Source organism: Solea senegalensis, linkage group LG4 (assembly GCF_019176455.1).
Source record: "Solea senegalensis isolate Sse05_10M linkage group LG4, IFAPA_SoseM_1, whole genome shotgun sequence".
NCBI classification, from domain to species: domain Eukaryota; kingdom Metazoa; phylum Chordata; class Actinopteri; order Pleuronectiformes; family Soleidae; genus Solea; species Solea senegalensis.
Window position 1 is genome coordinate 21,246,244 of NC_058024.1, and position 21,130 is coordinate 21,267,373.

The 21,130-nt window shown below is 39.8% G+C and overlaps 1 protein-coding gene across 7 annotated transcripts in view; it reads right to left on the minus strand.

Moving 5' to 3' along the window:
- Positions 1-10,806: 10,806 nt before the first annotated feature.
- The window catches only part of atp2b2 (ATPase plasma membrane Ca2+ transporting 2), a 97,341-nt gene continuing 87,017 nt past the window's right edge, over positions 10,807-21,130 (minus strand). For 5 of the 7 annotated variants that reach the window (XM_044024105.1, XM_044024104.1, XM_044024106.1 and 2 more), the window contains 6 exons: positions 20,562-20,753; positions 19,675-19,888; positions 19,354-19,565; positions 19,160-19,267; positions 18,839-19,021; positions 10,807-14,297 (listed from right to left, as the gene is read on the minus strand). In XM_044024105.1, coding sequence (XP_043880040.1) covers positions 13,986-14,297; positions 18,839-19,021; positions 19,160-19,267; positions 19,354-19,565; positions 19,675-19,888; positions 20,562-20,753 — 1,221 coding nt within the window. In that variant the 3' untranslated portion in view covers positions 10,807-13,985. Of the gene's footprint in view, positions 14,298-16,936; positions 16,987-17,299; positions 17,490-18,838; positions 19,022-19,159; positions 19,268-19,353; positions 19,566-19,674; positions 19,889-20,561; positions 20,754-21,130 lie in introns of all 7 variants that reach the window. The other 2 variants (XM_044024107.1, XM_044024109.1) reach the window with 2 other exon arrangements.

Below are 21,130 nucleotides of genomic sequence, written 5' to 3' on the forward strand. Positions count from 1 at the left end.
ACAGTATATGTTTGCAAGGGCAAGAAGCATTTGTGAAACTGTTGAATGTCCAGGGTTTTTTTGAGCAGTAGAAATAACTGAAATGTTCCTGTTGCCTCTGTCTGTCTGTCTTGTTTTAAAATGAAACGCTACCTGTGTGTAATTCAGGGATGTCACCTAGTGAAACAAGATCCAGACACTGCTATAATGAGAAACACAGATAGAGTTGTGTGAAGCCGATAGGATTTATCATTTAGACTGTCCAATTTACTCTTAATCCTCACATTGCTAGTTTTTGGACTGTGGGAGGAAAAACCCCACACACACACGGGAAGAAGATTCAAACTCCATGCAGAAAGCCCCTTGTCTCAAACCTGGGTCTTCTTGCTGCAAAGGCAAGAGTGCTAACCACTACACCAACCGTGTGGCCCTTAGCATACCATTTGTTAAACAATCCTATTAGCAAACATATCATTAAGGTTTAGCTCTACCATGAATATATAGATGCAACAACTAAAAATACTTTCAAAAATGCTCTCTTTTACTTCAGGTGTTTGTTGGTTCAAGTCTTGTGGGAAGTCAAGTCCTATTCTTCAGCGTGGCAGTGACTCTGTTTGATATATCAATTGATGTCAACACTATGGTTCCCTTTGTCAGTGCAGTTGCTGCCAGGGTTTTACTCCCAGCATACCAACTCACACCTCTTTGTCTCAACCAGGAGTCACGCTGCACCCCGGCATACATTAATGGATTCTCTTACTTTAGGAAAATCACTGGACTAGAATTGTCAGGAGCTAATGATGAATGATCAGCCCGTCATAAAGTTCTAATAACCTGTGCCGTTGAAAAAAAAAAGAAAAAAAAAAAGTCTCTCTTCAGGCTTAAAAAGGGCAGTTTGCAGGATTTGTACGGTTTGTTCATACATCAGTTGATCGCCTGGTTTCCAGGCGTGAAAGACTCGGTGCACTAGGAACTCCCCTGACTCTAAAAGCTTGACCTAGTCTCTAAGACTCCCTTCACGCAAGGGTCACTCGTCATTAGAAGCTTTTAGGGAAGTGCCCTGCATAAAAAGTATGGCCACCCAAAGTGGCTGGCAAACACTCGCTGAGCTTTTCAGGCAAAGTCAGGTCCTTTATTAATGTCGCCCTGTACAACACTATCAGAGGAGGAGCGCTTGATGAGAATAAAACATTCAGAATTTCTCGCAGGCACAGAGCTCACGAGCACTCATCGTGCTGCTGTTCATCACACAAAATATAACTCGTGACAGTTTTTTAGTGTCGTGAGAACAACAAAGCCGTGAACCACAACGCAAGAGTTGCGTTGTTACGAGAAAGCATGTTAGAAATAGAAAACCCGAGCATTGGTTTGTTGACAAGATGGCAACAAGTCATGCTCGTCAGCCGTTCTCCTTCTGGCCTTGTGACTCCAGGACAAGCAAGATGCTACAAAGTGATTGGCCGTGTCTTTCTTAAGGGAACACTAAGTTGTTGTTTCATTGGCTGTGGGAGTCAGGAGGGACAAAGTCACTTTGCTGTCCGGCGAGGACACTGGGTAAAAAAGACTTGTTGCTATGATACCTATCATCTCTCTTTTCTTTTTTTTCACAAGACGCTGTGAGTGAGAGACAGAGAGGACATCGAGGGAAAAGGGTCTTAAAAAGAACTGTTTTTTAGGGGCAGAAATGTAAGGAATAGTAAGCTGTGAAAAGCAGGAGAATAAAGATGTAAAGAGAGGAAACTAGAAAAAGAAAATAAGGATAGAGAAAGGACAAGTGTGGGTCAATTCCTTGCTCTTTCTCTAATGTGGAAGGCACCTTCCACATTAGCAGCTACTAAAAGCAAACAAGACTAGAACACACTGGCTTAATCTGCACTTTGTTTGCAATGGATTTAATCCAGAACATGTTAATCCACAAATTCATCAGTTGAGGCTTGTGAATGTAAAAACATTGACATAGAAATTGATAGTGTCTGGGTTCCGTAAGTGAGGCCAATGCAGACATTCCTGAATCTGACACCAATATAGAGCAAAAATAACCCTACTTTACACAACGTGTCCATGTCACAATAGTGCGAATCACCAGCTGCAACAGATGTTCAACAACTACCAAAGTTACACTTTACTGATCGTTGATGTGTCACCATGTGTCCACTTAGTTAAGAGTTAAACAATGCATACTCTAACAGATGTGATCACTCTCAAAAGAAGAGCCATGAATTCCACTTTAATGGACCTGCGTTCTGTGTAAGAAACACAAAGGAAAACACAAATCTTGCTGTGGACCGTCCCCATTGGCAGCAGACAAAAAACTTAGTATTTTAAGCACAAGAGGTTTAAGGACAAACAAGGACTTACGAAAGAAAGTGTTAATGTAGCAGAAGGCCACCAAAGCCAAATTAGAGCTATTCCTATATGACATGTTTAAACTGTATAAATACTCACCAAATAATATATGAAATGTATCATTCATTCAAAAACTAGAGAATCAGCTTCTCTATCCATACATATATAGAATAGTGTTTCAAGCATGTGTTAAAAAGGGGAATAAGTTGTTTTCTAGTCATGATTGTAACCAAAGGTGTGGTCATCATCTCTCTGGCGCTCATAGGGTCACTTGTTTGTGCTTCTTGTCTCTGTCATAGAATCTGTGTGTCCTTACTCTCAAGTCTTCAACAGCTACGTTTTGACTGATACCAAGACAAAACAAATGAATGATGTGATGGTTAGTCTAATATAAGTTTGAGACCACAGTAGTGCTTCCGTTAAGGTGGTCTTTCTTGTAGTTTAGTCTATTTTCGTAGCACAATGTATTTGTTGACAATAGCAAAAAGGGTAAAATATGCCTTAAATTTTCCCTTATTTATGCACTTTATGCAAATACCTTGTCTTACAGGGGCCACATGTTTCTACACCAGCACACATGGACAAAGCAGCCAGAGTTTTGAAGCAGAAGTGAAGAAGAATCTTTTCTGGTATGAAAAGGCTACTGTAGTTCCCTGACACACTTGAGAAAGAGAGGGGTGAGAGGAAGTGACAGTCTGCAGTCTCACCAATAGATGTCACTAATTCTTACACACTGGACCTTTGATTGAGTTGGAGCCAAGGCAGGACAAATGCAAATATATACAAAGAGAAAGAAGGAAGGATCATCCTCTTGACTTAACCTTTTCCAAGCTTGATTCTATAGGAGGAAATCGGAATGCAGAGTAGTCATCTGAAAATGGGATATATTCAACATGTCTGGAAGTAAGCCCACTCCAAACTGACTGACAAAGGACAAAGTCATAACTTTGTCAGCCACATCAGTGCACTGCAATAGTAAATGCTTTTCAAGCAGCTCAATAGAGACACCATCCCACATTTTCATATCAACAGCAATTTGTTTGAGCAATTCAACACGACGCCCCGAGCACATTTAAACACGGGTCACTTCACTGAGAAAGCTTTAGACTACATTGATGCACAATTTTCAGCGACAACAAAAAGAGACTGTGAGGGAAAGTGCCGAGAAAAAAAAAGCCAGGGGAAATGCAGAACAAAGAGCCGAGCGCAACAGATCCAAAACTCAGGTTCAACAAACAAGCTTCAGCCAGTGCACTGCATCTACTTAGTCCACTCGAATTCAACATGTCTTTTATCCGCATGCTACAATGAGTGGGATGTCCAACAAAAAGGTAATATTTACATTCAGAGCAACACAGGGACGATATGAAACTGCACAGTTTGACAAATCGGGGATTTAAGACACAGACACACACATACACACACAGCTTTTCTGCTCGGCTAGGGAGGAGCATTCAGTAGCTCCCAGGCCACCCAGTAGTGAACGAGACCTGCCAGCATACTGGGCACATGCTGATGAAGCTGAGAGGGACGATATCACTCCATTCAATATTAATGCAATCAAAGCTCTTGCTGGTGTAAAAGAAGGAAAGCAAACTTGACGAGGTTACGATGTGACGTAAACACTGACCTGACATTTAAACGTAGATTGTTTGGGAAGTGTATCTTGTAATAAAAGTGTAATAAATTTGTAGTGCATAACGTTTAAATATAAACAAATGTCTATTAACATTCAAACCACTGTTAAATTAGTTTGCACAGTGTTGATCAAGTCTATCAGCGCCACACAACTCTCTCTCTGTCAGTCAGTACGTTTACATGCATACTGTCATCGAGCTGAGACCGTAGTCTGACTAAACGCAATGACTATTGCGATGTTTAGATCCCCATGTTGCACACAGGAAGTGATGTGATTTATGTCAGAACAGACAGAGACAACAACAAAATTGCACGAGTAAAGTGAGACGCCTGTTTGGAGTTTGACTGAAAACACAATGAAGAGCCAATAAAAAGTTTCAGATGTTAATCTTGCTGCTGTGTGTGTGTTATCTGTAAGTTGACATAATATTAGACATAGTCTAGTCATAACGTCAAGAGATAATTATAAAGGATATCTTTTAAAACTAACTTCCACTGCTTCTGATTTTGTGGTTAAATGTCATTTGTTTTTTGTTTTTTTTTTATCAGAGCGACACAGACTTTCCTTTTCAATCACACTTTCACTGACGTGACAAGCACAAAGATAATTATGTGATTCCAGTCCTTCACCTTTCAGACTTCTCATGGGAGAGTGACAATAATAAACATGATGTGCTGGTATATGCAGTACATTCAACTATTCTTGGCTCTATCTGTCATGATACTCACATTCCAGGCAACCTCGTGATGCATTGGACCATTAGTAATGAAGACAAACTGTAGATATCATACAAATAATGGCTGCTGGTGGTCTCTCTCTCTCTCCCTCTCCCTCTCCAATGTCATCAATCCCCCTCAGCTCATCCTCACCTCAGGATGACACGTTGATCATTCTGGGAAAACATGACAGCCACACATCTTCCTCTGACTCTTTTCACTCAGCACTTGCTGACATCTCGGTATCGACACAATGAAGCAGGGGAACGAGGCTGTGATAGCTGTGAGGTTTCGAGGTGGGACAGTGATCACAGAGCTGTCCATCTGCTGTCACTGTAAAACTCATTCCAGGTGCTTCAAGAGGAAGAGCTTCATCACTCTTTGACCTTCATCACCGGCGCTATTTGTAAACCAACTCTGTTTTAAGGTGCTACATGTAAGAAATGCATCATACAAAATCATGGCAATCATATGTCATCAGCGATAAAGGAAGATTAAAATGAACTGATAACGATGGTCCAGCCAGTTTATTCATGAAAAACATTGCAGACTGTTATGGAACCTAAAAAGCCTCAGGACCACTCTCAAAAACATCTTGACCTTAGGAGGAGAAGGAAAATGAGGGTCTAGAGAAGAGATGCTTTAAATATAGATGACTGAAAGAGGAGAGGATGTTGAAGACAGATATGTGAAACAAAATGAGTAACTTAGAATTAGAGTTAGTCATTTTTGCACACACACCAATTAGTGATAGAGATTTTGTCCTCTGTATTTAACACATCCTTATTGCACATTTATACAGTAGTGAACACACACAAGTCCGGCACAGGAGCAGTGGGCAGCACTTATCTACGCCCGGGGAGCAATGGAGGATTGGGTGCCTTGTTTGGGGGCACCCCAAACCAGCAACCTTGCACTTTGGAAAATGGACAGTACAAAATCGCACAAATTAAGATTTGTGACCTAAAACAGACAAAGCAGTCCCCCAAAAAAACCAGATTAGATCGTTATTATCCTCAATATTTGGTCTGAACTAATGAAAACAGAGAGCAAAGTAAGCAAATCCTAACCAAGGAGCTGGTTAGGAACCTGAGGTTGGTCACAAGATCATTTAAGAAACTTTTATGACACAAGTTGGCTTTATTTCAAAAGGGGTCGCAAGTATAGTGATTGTTTTATACACATAGACTTCACTATACAGAAAAAAGGTGGTGAAATAGTTTCCTTAGGATGAAGGCCACAGGTGACCCCTTCTGGTTAGAAGGTTTTACTGCAACACTGTCACCATCCCCCTCCTTGAGTAATCTATAATGTCACTTCTCTCATTCTCCTTGAATGACCCCTTCATTTTGTGTGAAAATACATTACCAGTTAGTATCACATGACCTAAATATTGAATACACAGGCAAAACAACCACTTTTTATGGTTGAATTTTGTTTCGTAAAGCGTTTCATTTCTGCTGAAATTTCAAATATCTTCATCTATTTTTTTGGCCCAACGTGCAAAGCATTTACGACTCTGAGGTGTGTTTAGGAAAATAAAAAAAAAAAAGACGGGTCACCACATATCACCTTTGCTTTGAATCGACTGACAACGTAGCTGTTAGTGCCATGAATGCAACGTGTGTGTGAGTGTGTGTTCCCATGTCATTCCCACAGTCCCATCCCCCCCAACAGGAACCATAGTCTCCCCTTATCCCATTAAGACAATTGCCAAGACTGGCCTTCAAAAGTGTGCACGTGTGAGAGTGTCTTTGTATGTGTGCGTATGTGCGTGCACAAACAGAGACACACACACACACATACATTCAAAAAATGCACACAAATATGCCAGCCCATGTACACACTGGGCAGAGAAGAGAGTAATTTCAAAATCAATCCTTTTGAAGAAAAAAGAATGAAAAAAAAAAAGAAGAGACCCCCAGAACCTCCACCAGTGTTGGCTGATTGTAAAGGGCTGTCAGTTAGCGCAGCCTTCTATTGGGCCAAAGGGAAGCAGCAGGATTCAGCTTGGGGCCCAATAAAGGGCTATTCTTCCTGGAAATCGGCCCTCGCACATGGACTTGAATGCACTTGGGTGCTAATCTTTCGAGCTGTGGGAGCCCACTCTATATTCACAGGCTGTGCCACCCCAGCAGGCACAGCCACGCATGCTGATGCTATATCACACACACCTCATGTTAAGGCCGGCTAACGTTGGGTTCAGGCCAAAATTAGTGACATCTCTGGATTTGTCCACCTCACATTATGACTTTGAATGTTCCTGTAGGAGCCAGTATTGAGTTCATTTAGAGTTAGTTGAAATGATTAACCCTTAAACACATCTAGACAAATTATTGTTTGGGGCTTTTAATTCCTAGATTATTTTATCCCTTTTTTCATAAATATTGTTAAAAATGTATGCCAGGTTGTGCATTTTAGTATTTTTTATTTTTAGTCCATTGTAAACAACAATTAACTAAAATACTCACACTTACACACCTATGCACAAAAATGTGCTCATTGAAACCCATTCAAATCACTATTTTACATGCATCATGACACACTTTTCCACAAAAAAGCATGAATGTTTATATATGATGAGGACTGATGTTGGTTTAAAAAAAATAAAATATAATATTTCTTTTACAATTGTTGGTGCTCTATGTGTGTTCATGTGAGTATTTTATGTAACGTTGCAAAAAGAAGCTGTACTAGGTTTGGTGTAAAAAGGTTTTAGATCATGATGTTACTGTTAAATCTACAAATTGTCATTCACAACCTGGAACCTTGTGTTGTTGAGTCTTGGATATTATACTGTATTTGGACTTGTGTGGGGACACGAGGGCCCTTTCATGTCTGTGCATCCTAGTTATTATTATTATGCATTCACCAAAAGTTATTTTTTGTTTCCATTGTGAGGATTGCATGTGATGGATTGGTTAGCTATGTTAGCTTAATGTGTTAAGACAGAAAAAAAACAGTGAACCCTAATGCAGACACAACAATGAGGCAGGAATTAAAAAAAGTGGTTTTACCTTGATTAAGAAAGGTCCAGAGTTTGGTGTTGAGGGTTGATGACAGTCGGTGGTGAAGCGGTAAGACAGAGGTGCAGATAATCTGAACTCATTATGGTTGTATAGGCAGTGTCTGGAGGAGTCAGGGCTGACAGGTCTGAAAGGGCAGAAGGACGACTTGATGAGTATGGAGCAAAAAAAAACATGAAAATGCTGAAACAAGTCATCAAAGTTTCTTATGAGGCGCGATGTCACTAACGATCAAGATGTTCCACAGTCAACCGTATCCTGGGTGTGGTGAAGCACGGTTTATTGTGATTAAACCTCCACACAGAACATTCATATACACATCACATCATATAGGTATCTGATATATAATGATGGTCCTTATTTCTGTATCGTCATAGCCAGTTATTGACCTGCAGACACAAACACACTTTTAAAATGTAACGAGTCAGAATCTATAAATCTGCTCTGTGTGTTTCACCAGGTGGCAGGAGACACATAATCTGCTCTCACTTTACGCTGATGTCACTGCAGATTAAGGGAAAAAAATGCTTCTTTAAAATGTCAATTGTGAATTGATTATGTGTCATTGGTTTGTCTGTTTAAGCTAAGTCTCGAATTCTGTTGTGACCTTTATAAATTCAGTGTAAAATCAAAACAGACATTCATTGAGCATATTTAGCAAATTAAACTCATAAAGATTATGATTTACTGTTAATTGTTCACATGTGTCTGTAATAAAGATCCACGCTCAGGTTTTGAGGCTTCTTTTCTTTCAGCTCAGCTATAATCACTTTGTCAGACCCTTAAATTCTGAAATCCAGGGATTACACTGATACACTGAATTTGAACACAGAGATGCAACGCTTGACTCTGCACTTAAGCTCCATATGAAGCATGATAACTTCGTCCGGCTCCTTATTTTAACTATTTTCACCTTCATTTATCCGTCTGTGTTTGTTCAGTACTGTTGCTTTTAGAAATACACACTGTGGTGGAAACCAGAAGTGCAGAGTAAAGATGTAGCTGTGTGTGTACTCGATGTGTAAATACAATAATATATTAGATTTGTAAGGCGATAATATCCTGAAAATCCCTCCTATGAAGTCCTAGATACTGAAATAATAAAAGCTTAATCAAAAAAGTGAGTTAATTATGTCTATTTTTAATGATTCTATTGTTTTATCCACCTCTTCTTGCCATTTACAAGCATCATTTGATTGCCTTGCAATCAAAAATGACGAGTCTTAATGATATTGAAAATGCTCTTTCCAGGATTTCTACTCATGTGTCTGAACACTGGCGTAATGTGCAGTAATGTTTAGTGAAATACTGCCCTCGAGTGGACACTTTGGGGTAAAACGTCCCGTCTGTTATATAACTGCAACAGCTATAGATTATTTAACACGTGTTAAACAGACAAAACTACTGCAAGAGGATGATGATCGCTTAACATCAATGTCAGGCAGCAGTTTGGGCCTATTGTTGACATCTGCAGGCAGCTCAACATTGATTTTCCTTTAAAATGATGCGTCTAAATCACACCAGAGTCGTGGAATTAGAGAACTGTGATGCAACTACAGATCTGGAAATGTAGAAGCTTGCAGATATAATGTAACATTCAGTGTAACCACTGTGAGACGTAGTCACGATAATGGCCACATCATGAGAAGAACCACTGAATGGATCAGAAAGACAAATTCTTGTCCCTCCCTCATTATTGCAGCTGGTTTGTCCTTCACCGATGTCCTTCATCCTCAACTGCTCCCGTGGATCTGGCATCGCACTGGAAAGTCAAACGCAATATCGAAATGTGTCAAAATGTGTTCCTCCGAAAACCTCCCACAGATCTGAATAATCACAAAAGGATAAATAAAGAGCAGGAGTGAAACCCAAAGCTGTAGCGACCTGGTGAATCGAATCCCTGTCATGCTCTTATGATGACACTTTATGTGTCTTTAAGAAAGTATTAAATGCTTTACTCTCAGCACAGACATTTATCTTTCCCCTCAGGATGAATTGAAATAATGATGGTGCCATCGCACAAAGCTAAAGACAATCCCAGCAGCTCCAGCTGTATTTAGTAATTCATTCTTCTTATTGGCAAATCTTAGCTAAAGTCTAAATATTAAAGTAAAAAAGCAGGGTAATCATTACACGCCATTCCATTAAGTTCACCTTAAAGTCCCACAGTAGCATGAACTGTACACTAATATTCTTGTGTCCTGTTGTTTTCTCACTAAACCTTAGAATACAGAGCATTTTGGCTGCTTTTTCCCATTACTTTAAACATACAGAGGCTATAAAAATGTACAATATGAATTGTCTTATATCATTTTTTTCAGAAATATTGCGCAAAATAGTACTCAAAGTGTTTTAAAAATTTGAAATTTGCTGTCTATTGTGACTTCTGCAGAATTATTGCGACTTTATATCGCTACTAAAAATGCAATATAAAATTAATCATAACTTTGACTCAACATCACATAAGAAGACGGGAAAATTTTTTTTTAAAGCCTGAATATGTGACCTATAAATACATACACACAAACTCTTGTCCACCAGGAGACTCCAGTATAGCGTAACTTTAAACGTCTGTCACATAAAAGGCCTCTTGTGATTAAAATTAGACTTGAACTAATTCTCTAAAAACAAATGAGTGCAAATCAAAGTGGTTGGTGAAGGACAACAGGTGACACGGGGCCAGGACACACCATACTGGGTCATGCTGCTCTGGGAGATTTATTTAGTGATTTTTTTTTTTTTTTTTCTGTTTGTTTTTATTCTGTTTTTCACTTGCGCTCCTGTCTGGAGTGGGGTAAATGGGACAGTCAAGCAGCAAGAGTCACAGTTCATCATCATCATCATCATCATCAACATCATTATCATCACTGTCACCACCATTACCATTATCATCCCGCTCATAATAATAATAATAATAACAATAATAATAGTTTTCAACATCATTTAACTTTTTCCCTCAGGCTTGAAAATAATTTACATCACATTGTTGTTGTTTTTTTGTTGTTGTTTTTTACTGACGTTTGAGACCATAAACATTCCAGTAACACGCTCAGGATTAAGGGCGGGTAACAATCAGAAAAGCATGACTTTTTGCATAGTATTAAATGAACAAAGACATTGAGATCTTTATTTACAATTATTGTATAGTTTTAAAAAAAATATCATAAAAACAAGATGAACACCTAAATCACTTACCCATAAATGGTATGCCAAAGTGTAATCTGTTGGCATTTCTCTTTTTCTTTGTTCCACAAACTGCATGCTGCTAAATACAGTACATCGAGGCAGGTGAGAGTATATTGCAAAAAGTATCATTGATATCGTCATCATCATCATCATCGTCGGTGTCATCGTCAACATAATAACTGGTGGTTTACAATGCATGTCATCATTTGGATGTGATCACGATGTTGTGAAGTGTCTGACAGGAGCAGTGACCGGTGACACGCAGCCAAAACAGCTGCGCCGGGCAACGCGACTCATGGTGCGTGATGGCAGACGTAGTCAGGAAGAGTTCCTGTGTTCACACCCGGTCCACATGGAGGTTCTGTCCATAGTGGACTCATTGCTGTATTTACAAAGATTATTTTTCCATTCCTCTTAAAGCTGAATGTCCTCTTGAATGTAAAAGTGGTCTGCTAATGTCGGCGTAAGTCTTTCTTTCTTTTCTTGTTTTTTTTTAATTGAAAATGCTGCTGCTGTTGCTGTTGTGATGTTTTTTTGTTTTGTTTATTGTTGTTGTTTTGTTTTGCTTTTTTTTTGTACAGACAAATAAACAAATGAATTGTCAAGTTAAAACATTGGAAAGGAAAACAAAAAAAATAAATAATCAGCTACCCAGTACATCAGAATCCAGCCTGTTTTTTGTTTTTCCTTTTCCCCCAACTTAAATAAGAGATTTTTATTCAAACGGTAGATTTTCAATGTGCCTGAGCTGACTGGTAAAGCTTGTGCACCCTCTCCAGATGGACAGATGGGAAATGACAGAGGAGGAGGATATAAAATAAAAACAACTGCTCAGATTAATGATTGTTCATACTGTCGTAATATATAGCATTTTTTTAAGTAGTAGAAAAAATTGTCAATTTTTTCAAGTTGCATAATGAGCCTATCATGTCATGCTTACCAGTGACTTCGGTTAGTATTAAAAATAAGGATATTAGAGACTAGGTAAGTGGCCTTGTCCTTCTAAGTGCAATTAGACTGGGTTAATGTGTCTTCTCTATGTAACCTCTCTGGTAATGTCTGATTGGTCAAAGCACAATAAATAGTTCACGACTAGTGAGTACAGCTGAGATGCTAGAGTACTGTCTACTCTTGTGACGGCAGGAAGACAAGCTTGGTTAAAACACATGAAAGCACATCTAGAATTACACCACAGAAGTTTTCATTCATAACCAGATAGTGCAGAAAAGGAACGTCTTTTTATATATAGAAAAAGAGTCAAAGCAACATTCCATATGTGTTTGGTTTTTTTTTTGGCGTTTTTTTACCTTTTTTTTTTGAGATGTTAAAAATGTCAACAGCTCTGTGGGGCTGCACGTGTCCCTCTGTGAGGAGGACACGGAATAGCATTTCAAATCAGAGTCAATCAAAATTAAATAGAACAAAAACAAAGAGCACAACATAATATGTCAAAATTTAGCCAAAAAAAAAAGAAAGAAAAGGAAGTCTGATTTTCATGTGATACAGATCCAAATGTGACTTTGTAAATTTCTAAAATGTCTCATTTGCAGCTTTTTGATGGTCACACGTTTGTAAAAACGTGCGCGTGAACAAACGGGTTTATCACTCTCAGGGTCCTGATATCAGCCTTTGACTCAAGCCCTGAGCGCCAGGCCAGCGCTGAAGCACAGAGAAAAATAAGACAAAAAAAAAATGAAGCAGTAGTGAATAAAGAATTAAATATTCCCCCTCTGTCCCAAAAAAAGGATGCCTCTGATTAGAAAAAACCAAAGGCAATCCGCTCCTACTTGATCCCAACAATCATATAGAGTAATACTAAGATTCCACATTTACTACGTTTTCCCATTATATTTTGGTTTCTTTTTGTTTGTTAATCCTCTAAAAATATCTACAATATTTGACAAGATAGCAGGCAAATTCCAGCACACAGTTTTTTGTTTTTTTTTTAGTAATAACACACCAACACAGCTCTTCTGAGCTCAAGCTTTGCCTCCCTCTTTCTAGAAACCAGGAAGTTTATCTCTACAAGGTTGTAAACAAATTACATTCTCTTTAAGACATAAATAAGTCAAAAGTATTTTCGAGCCATTGAAGCAGGAACAAGGCAACATGCTGACAAACAAAGATAAACTCTCTCTAAATATAGTTATATGTATTTATATTTATAGAATATATCCCATAAATGCTATCATCATTAGTGTGTGTTTCTCTTTTTCCGACAGGTGCAAAACTACTGTGCAAGTTGAGCCCCACCACCTCGTTACACAATCCCTTGAATGGATGAAATACATTTGTACAGGCGGATACATGTTCATGCCACACAGACGAGGGGACTTTTGCAGGCCAGGAACCAGGAAAGAAGCTGTCTTTAAAGTAGTAGTTTGCCGCAAGGCCTAGCCCATCAGAACGAAACAACCCCCAATAAAATTAAAACCCTTTTAAATAAAACTTGGGTAATGTACATTCATGCAAGAGGAACAATAATAATAACAATAATAATCAGAATCAGAATAAGAACAATGCGTTTCAATTAAATTTAAACTATTATCATTATTGACAATGTTATCGTTGAAGAGAGGGAGTTTTAAAAGTCCGTCCTGTTTTGCAATTGTTACTCCTCCACCATGTTTTCCCTCCTCATCGCCCTCCTTCCAGTGCCGCTAAAGACACAGTTTCACACATCGGTGCAGTCACGCGGCACGCTGACGCAGTACATGCTTCACACGCTTAGAGTCATACGAACCACCACTGCTGCCAGTGCTCACATACAACCATAAAAGCAAAATGGCTGTGTAGGTTTTGTGGCTTCGCTGCACTTTTTTGATTGTATGTCAAGTTTCACCTTTGTCCTATTACTTTTAGATTTTTCTCAGTTTTGAGAAGAATGGAGAGCTTTAAGAGCTCCAGTTCGAAGATGGACACAGGGGCTGTCCTGCGGAGTCGGTTAGAGTGGGCGAGGAGCATCAAATTTTTGGATGGACTGGGTGAGATTTTGGGGGTTGACAAGGTGTACGGTTGCAGTAGAGGTCTGGAGAGCACACCCAGACTGCAGGGACAGGAGGTCAGAGGTTAGAACTGAGGTTTTGATCATGGTTAGAGGCTGGTCTCCAAGCTGTGCAGAGGGCTGGCCGGGCTGGAGGAGGCGGCTGATTTACTGCTGTCAATGGTGAGATTGATGCCACTGTCGATGGCGTTGTTGTTCTTGTTGGGGGACGAGGGCTGGCTGGAGTACTTCTTTCTCCTCCGAGCGGAATCGTCGTCCGTGTCGTCGATGAGGGGGATGTGGGGTGTGGAGTCTTCTATCCTAAATTCGGGGTGTGTCATGAAGTTGTGGATCGATGTTCTGGAATCGGGTTTTTCCAAGCCTTCATAGAGGGAGCTGCGGAATGCATTCACAACGCGGATCTGTCGTGAAAAAAAAAGAGGGACGAAAGAGAAGAGAAGCAATGAGCAATGAAGCCAAGGATTGAACGGAAAGGGTCGGAGGGACCCGCGGGATGAGAGAGAAGAGGGAAATGGAGGGAAGGAGGGAGCCTCTCATATGAGGATAAAGAGGCGGAGAAGGAGAAGAAGGTGAAGGAACAGTCAGAAAGAAGGCAACTGCAGTCTGTGTTCTGCTTTCACAAGATAACTACAGTTCACAAGTCACTCAATGTTAGCGTGCACTAAGGAAAAAAAACAACAAAATCATACATTTCAAGTAAAACAAATCACAAAGCAACACAAACGCTCGTTGTAAGTATACGCTTTAGTCCAATGTGCTGTATACCTAGAAACAAGCCACGTTAATAAATGGAATGCTCACAGAAAAAAATAAAAAATTAAAGGAGAATATCACATGCAAGTTTTGAAGAAATCTGGGGGGGCGAGGTAAGGAAGAAGGAAGGAGGTTAGATCTGAGAGATCCAATCAGGAGGTTTAAAAAACTGCAGGAGGTACCAGAACACTGTCTGGGACAATATCCACACAGACTCTGAATGAGACACACACACAAACACACACATAGGTCTGTAGCGTGGGGTGGATAAAGCATGGTCCCAAACAGGGTGATGGGGAGAGGTCAGGTCTGCATGAAGAGGCTGGTTCAACAACACGAGCATTACAGAGTGAAAACTCACAACAAAACAACAAAAGTGTCATTGATACAACAAGCAAATGCCAGGGGGGTTAAGATATCATGAACACAGGTCGTAAACAAGACATAAACACAGGTAACATGCAACAAGACGACACGGTGGCGTGGAAGTGGACGTCAGCACACAGACTGCCGACACACAACACACGACAGTGAACGATGATGGGGATAATCGTTTTAGTTTCAGTGGTCTGACGGTCAAAGCATCTTCTCAACTCCATGCACATCCAAGTAAACACTCAAGTATAGGCCCCAAACAACTACTGTGTGTGAAGCATCATCTTTGTATTTCTTTCTTTAGGTAATAGTTTGTAAGACAGTTGTTATTTAATCCTGTCTGTGTGTACAATATTGACCACATCTTCAGGTTAGGGGGTGCTTATTAACATTTAACTGCGTTTTATTCAAATGCTTCAAAGAAAGTTGCTATAGATTCTGATATATCAGGACAAAATTGTAGTTTTTACCAACTGGCTTTGATGTTATTAGTATGTTAATAATATCACATACATCTTATCTTATCTACTGAGCAGGTGATCTGCTGTGGCGACCCCTAGAGAGGGAGAAGCTGAATATTACATTACATTATATTATATTTATTACTGAGAACCTTTCTGATTTTGTGGCAAGTCAAAAAATAAAAAAAAGTTAGTAAATTGTCACATTTGCAATTCTGAAAGTAACTGTTTAATGTTTTTGGTTGACAAATGATGACAGTTCGATCTTTTATGATGATTTGACTGTCAAAATGCTTTACTCGGTTATCATGTAATTTTTATTTTTTTTATGATAACTTACCCAGGAAACCATGGTATAATTTGTTGTGCCAAATTAGACTATAGAAATGAGAAAACTGAAAAAAAAATACATTTAGAGCTGCCTGTCTGAATGAGTTCACGTGACAGGATGTTTGACAAGTGACACTGATGGGGTGTCAGAAAGGGATTTTTTTTAAGTGGATGTTCTTCTCTAATACAAAACAAAAAGATAAATGCATAAGAAGCAAAATTTGATGACTATGACATGGACAACAGAGAAACTTCACAGACATACAAATCAATGTAGGGATTTCAATTAAAAGTGTAATAAATTAATTACACTCAATTCAGTAAATATTTTCAGTTTACTAAAAAACTCTTGGATTAAAAATGTGCTGTATATATCTCTCTTCTCAATTCTCTGATTATCAGTCTATTTCTCCTCCCTCCTCATCTCTAATTTGGACCGTGTTTTTCACTCACTGCTGTTCACAAAAGGCCCTGAGAAAAAAGGTTTTACTTGGGGTTAGCTTTTGATAATCCCATGACATGTTTTATATAAATGAATGGATTCAGGTAACTAAAAAGGTAACGTGCTTTTGCTGTAAAACAAGAACAAGAAGTGTTGGATTCGTGGCTCGAGCTGAAATATGCTCCGTCAGAACGTGACAGTTATCAGTGGTATTATGGAAATAGGTTTGGGTCCAGAGAACATGACGTCTGGGTCCAGATACAGATTGGAGTCTGTATTTATTTAGTGACCCCTACAGTAGAGGAGCTATCTCTCTAACATGACTGTGAACTACATTAACAGTGTGGAGTGACAGGACGGGATGAATTATTGTTACAGCACTGCTTTGTAATGTTTCTCATATCCCGACCATTCCTGTGCAACACACCCTAAGTAGTGAGTTCCATTAATTACATAAATATTATAAATATGATTTGACTTATCAGCAGCAAACTCACATGGAATAACAGAATGGCAGGACTTATACTTGAATGTTTACCCGATCCCTTGGTGAGTTGATTGTCATTAGTTCACGTTAATGTCTGTCAAGACATGAACATGGCAGGATTGTAGGACGAGATGATGGAGAGGGGGGGGTTGGGGGTGGGGGTGGGTGAGCAGAGGGAGACAAACTCACAACCTGAAATGTCACGCCGTGGGTATCACCCTTAGTCCTGCGCTCCTAGCACTCTGGGGAAACAAACACACATCCACCAATGAGAGGACAGTACACCAGAGCATGGTAGGAGGTATCAAGATGAATTTGAACTCCAGTATGAACAGCAAAAACACAAAGGAAAGAGAGGAAAATAAAATAGCAGATAGCAAGAGAGAGAAAAACAACACAAAAGACGCATCTTCAGAGGTGCCAACCTCCAGTGGAGATGATCACGGTAAATTTATATAGACAATAAATCCAAAAAGTGCTTCTTTGTGCTCATGACAGGATGGCACCCCTGAAGCAAAGACAGCAGAGAAGCAGACGGACAGAGATCTGACTCACGACCAGTAGTGGGAGGAGCAGTAGCAGCAGTAGTGCTTGTAGGAGAGCAAAGGGCATTGGACAAGGACACGTGACTAGGACTAGAAACATTGGTTACATCCTGGGTCTGGCTGGTGGTGGATGATTGGCGTCTCAGAGCCCCTGCCCCCTGAAAGGAGGTGCCACTCTTGAAGGTGTTGACTACTTCAATCTGTGGGAGGAGACCGGGACAGGAGAGGACAAATGGCTGCTCAGACTGACACAGACCAAATGACTACACAGGTTGATGGGCTGGGTGGTGGTGTGTGTGAATGGGAGGGTCAAAGAGTCTCAGTCACGATGTCAGGGTGTCGTATCAGAATCAGAAAACTTTAATAACTTAGATAACTGGGATATTGGGAAATAGTAACCCTGAACAGTTAATTCACCCAAATTATAACAACAAAAAGAAATGTTCTTTTCTATCTCCTAGTGTTTTCAGACCCCATTTTAAACTTAAACATTAAATTTAACAGCAACATCTGTCTCCTGAATCAATGAATACTCACAGGAGACGACCTGCTTACAGAGCCAAAAACAAAATCAGGGCTTTTTTTTAAACCTGACAGAAATTTGGGTGATCACACTTTCAAATTCAAACCTGTCAATATGTGATTTTTATAATTTACAGATGCAGCCATCCTATTATTTCAGAGATTAAATGAAAACTATATTATATTTACTCTACAGTTGCCGCCGCTGTCTCGTGATATCATCATCTTCAGAGACTTCAGAGCAATTTTTTCAATCCAGTACGCAGATGATTACAGTAGACAGGTTATGAATAAACCATTATGACATCATTTTATTTGTGATGAAAGCCAAATTGTGAGGATAATAAATCCAAGTGCACAACTAGTTATAGAGGGTTATGTGTGTTATGTGATGGATGTTTGTGCTGTAACTTTTTGTTTTCTTCTTAAACAAATAAATCAGACTTTCTTGGGCCCTTAAAATCTAAAAAAAATTGATATAAAATACATTATCCATTTTAAAGTAAAATATACATTCTTAACTCAGCGGGCTGCTTCTGTAACCACACTATTTCAGAATAGTTTCACCCTGAACCATGAGTGAGTCATTAAACACCATAATGACAAAAACATCCTGAATATCACAGTGATGGTGGTCAGCGGAGTTCATAACAGTGTTTCTGTGACTGTGACCAGATGTCCACGGGATCCACACTGGCGCTCACATCAAGGTCGGCAAGAGGAAACTGCATCTTCATGCACCTAAATAAGTCATCTTGAAATCAAAATCCTTTATGGCTGTTACTAACATGTACAGCACAACAACACAACAACACAGTCTGGGATCTTCTTGTGCCAAAGTTAATGTGAGAGGAAGACAAAATAATCACAGTTTAAATGTAAAGTTTGTAGTTTACTTGATGAATAAAATCCGACATTGTATGTTAAACTTCAGGATATTTTTTTCCCCCATGAAGAATAAAAACAAATCAAATGTTTCCGTGGGATGAAACGGCAAATCACAACATGTGTCTTTCTTGTTCCTCACCTGAGTCTGAATGCGGTTGAGTCCTCTGAACCAGAGTATCTGTCCTCTCCTCAGCTCCCTCTCTGCATGGTCAATCTCTTCATTGTCTTCGTTTGCGTCCTCCTCTGGTAAGTCGTCTTTCTTAGACAACTGGCCGGCCCTTCGCAGGAAGCGTAACCTGCTATTGGGTATTGTGGATATGACCTAACGCAGACAGGAGGAGAGACACAGGGTCAATATAAAAAGTGATAGGCTGATAGTAGAGCTGTACAAGGGGAAAACAAAGAAAAATATAAAATAAAAAGAGAACCACGGGGGGGAATATTAATATTTGTGTCTTACCTGTCCCCAAATGAGCTCTCCAAGGCCGAGGAAAACACACCACATCCACTTTTCCAGATCCAGAGGTTTACAGCTGAATGGCTTCCCCCCAAACTGCACAATTACAATCTACACAAAACAAAGATTAAGTTGGACTCAAACATTGTGCCAACAACAACAAAAAAAATCTCAACTCAATATTTGCATCAGTTTACCTGAACTGCAAAGGTTCCAACAACAATAGAGCAGAAGATGGGGTTGTGGTGCATGCCATAAAACACATTCCTCTCTCCGTGGATTTTTCGGGCGTTTAGTTCATTAAATAGCTGCATCATGACAAAGGCGTTGAAGATGATGGTGTAGTGCTCAGATGGAGGAGCGTGGAGAGGTGCGTTACGGCCACTGTCGATGTCAAATAATCGTTCACCTGCAGGGAGTAACAATTAGTTTGACGTTCTTAAGAGCGACCCATGTAATGCTGCATCACTAGCATACAGAATCTCTGGTGTACTGCAGAGCGAGATTACGGCCCATACCAGCAAAGAGCAGTGTGAAGATGATGATGAGCTGGTAGACTGCATGTCCAAAGATGTTCTTTGTCATGGTGCTGGAGATGAGAGGCTTGTTGCGCCCATATGGCCTTCTCTTCAGCAGAGACTCAGTGGGAGGTTCAGTTGCCAAGGCCAGGGAGGCAAAAGTGTCCATGATCAGGTTCACCCACAACATCTGCACTGCCTTTAGAGGAGAGTCCTGAAGAAATGAAAGGAAATGTGTGATAAGACAATAACTGTAATGCAACCACAAGTGAAAGGTAAGTAATGATTAATTACCTCCCTTTTATTCCATTCTAAATCATGCAATTTTTTATGAATTTTCTTCAATTCTTTTGTGAAGGTTTCTCTGAAAGTGTGCTTTTACTTTGAATTAGCCATGCAAGAAGGTCGGGTATAATCCTTAAGACTCAAGATAAACTTTTATATGAGACATGACATTACAGTACTATTCTATCATTTATGCTGTTTGTGTTTTTGTGGCTCTTCCAGCTGGAACATGCAAAACACAACAAGTGACAGTTACTGTACATCAGCTGCACTGATGGATATGTTTGTGGTTTATTGTTTCAACATTTCCAGGAATTACTTTGTTTTGACTACCTCTTCTTCTCCTTGTAAGGTTATTGAAGAGAAAGCTTGTGAGGAAAAGACAGCCACCACCAGAGAGCACAATTGAACTTGGAAAGTATTTGTTTAAATGGTATCATTATGTCATAATACCTCAAAGACCTCTTCCTTGTAACCTTTCCATTTAATAGGTGACATGAGGGATCTTAAATCTACATCTTCCCAGGTACTGTTTTCAGCTCCTAACATGTATACACTTACACACACACACACAAATTATACGCTCTTTCACACCCTCTGACCTGTGTGACGCAGGCACCAGTGAAAGCGACTATGACAGCGACAACGTTGACAGTGAGCTGGAATTGAAGGAATTTAGAGATGCTATCGTAGACGTTTCGGCCCCACATAACCGCCTTGACGATGCTGCTGAAGTTGTCGTCAGTCAGAATAATATCTGATGCCTCCTTGGCCACATCAGTTCCAGCAATCCCCTGAAAAAGTATAAACATGGTGCAATTAGAGAGAGAGAACAGGACACCACAGTGGATTATATACGACACAGAAACCTAAATAAATTGGACTGGAAGTTACAGGAAGCATTTTGTCATGATTTGTGATTTTAATTAACCAGTGTAGGGCAGCGAGACAACGATTTTCATAGTTTATGGATACAAAATATTTTCCAAGGACCACACTCATGTTCTCACATGCCCCCACTTCTGCAGCTGCCCGGGGATATGTGCAAAGATGGAAGGTGGACTGGATCAGCTCATTTTATTAACAAGAACTTTCAATGAACCAGTGTAGGCAAAGATTTGCACAAGGCTGGTTGTCTCACTTCCGCAGTTGCCTGAGGGTATGTGGAAAG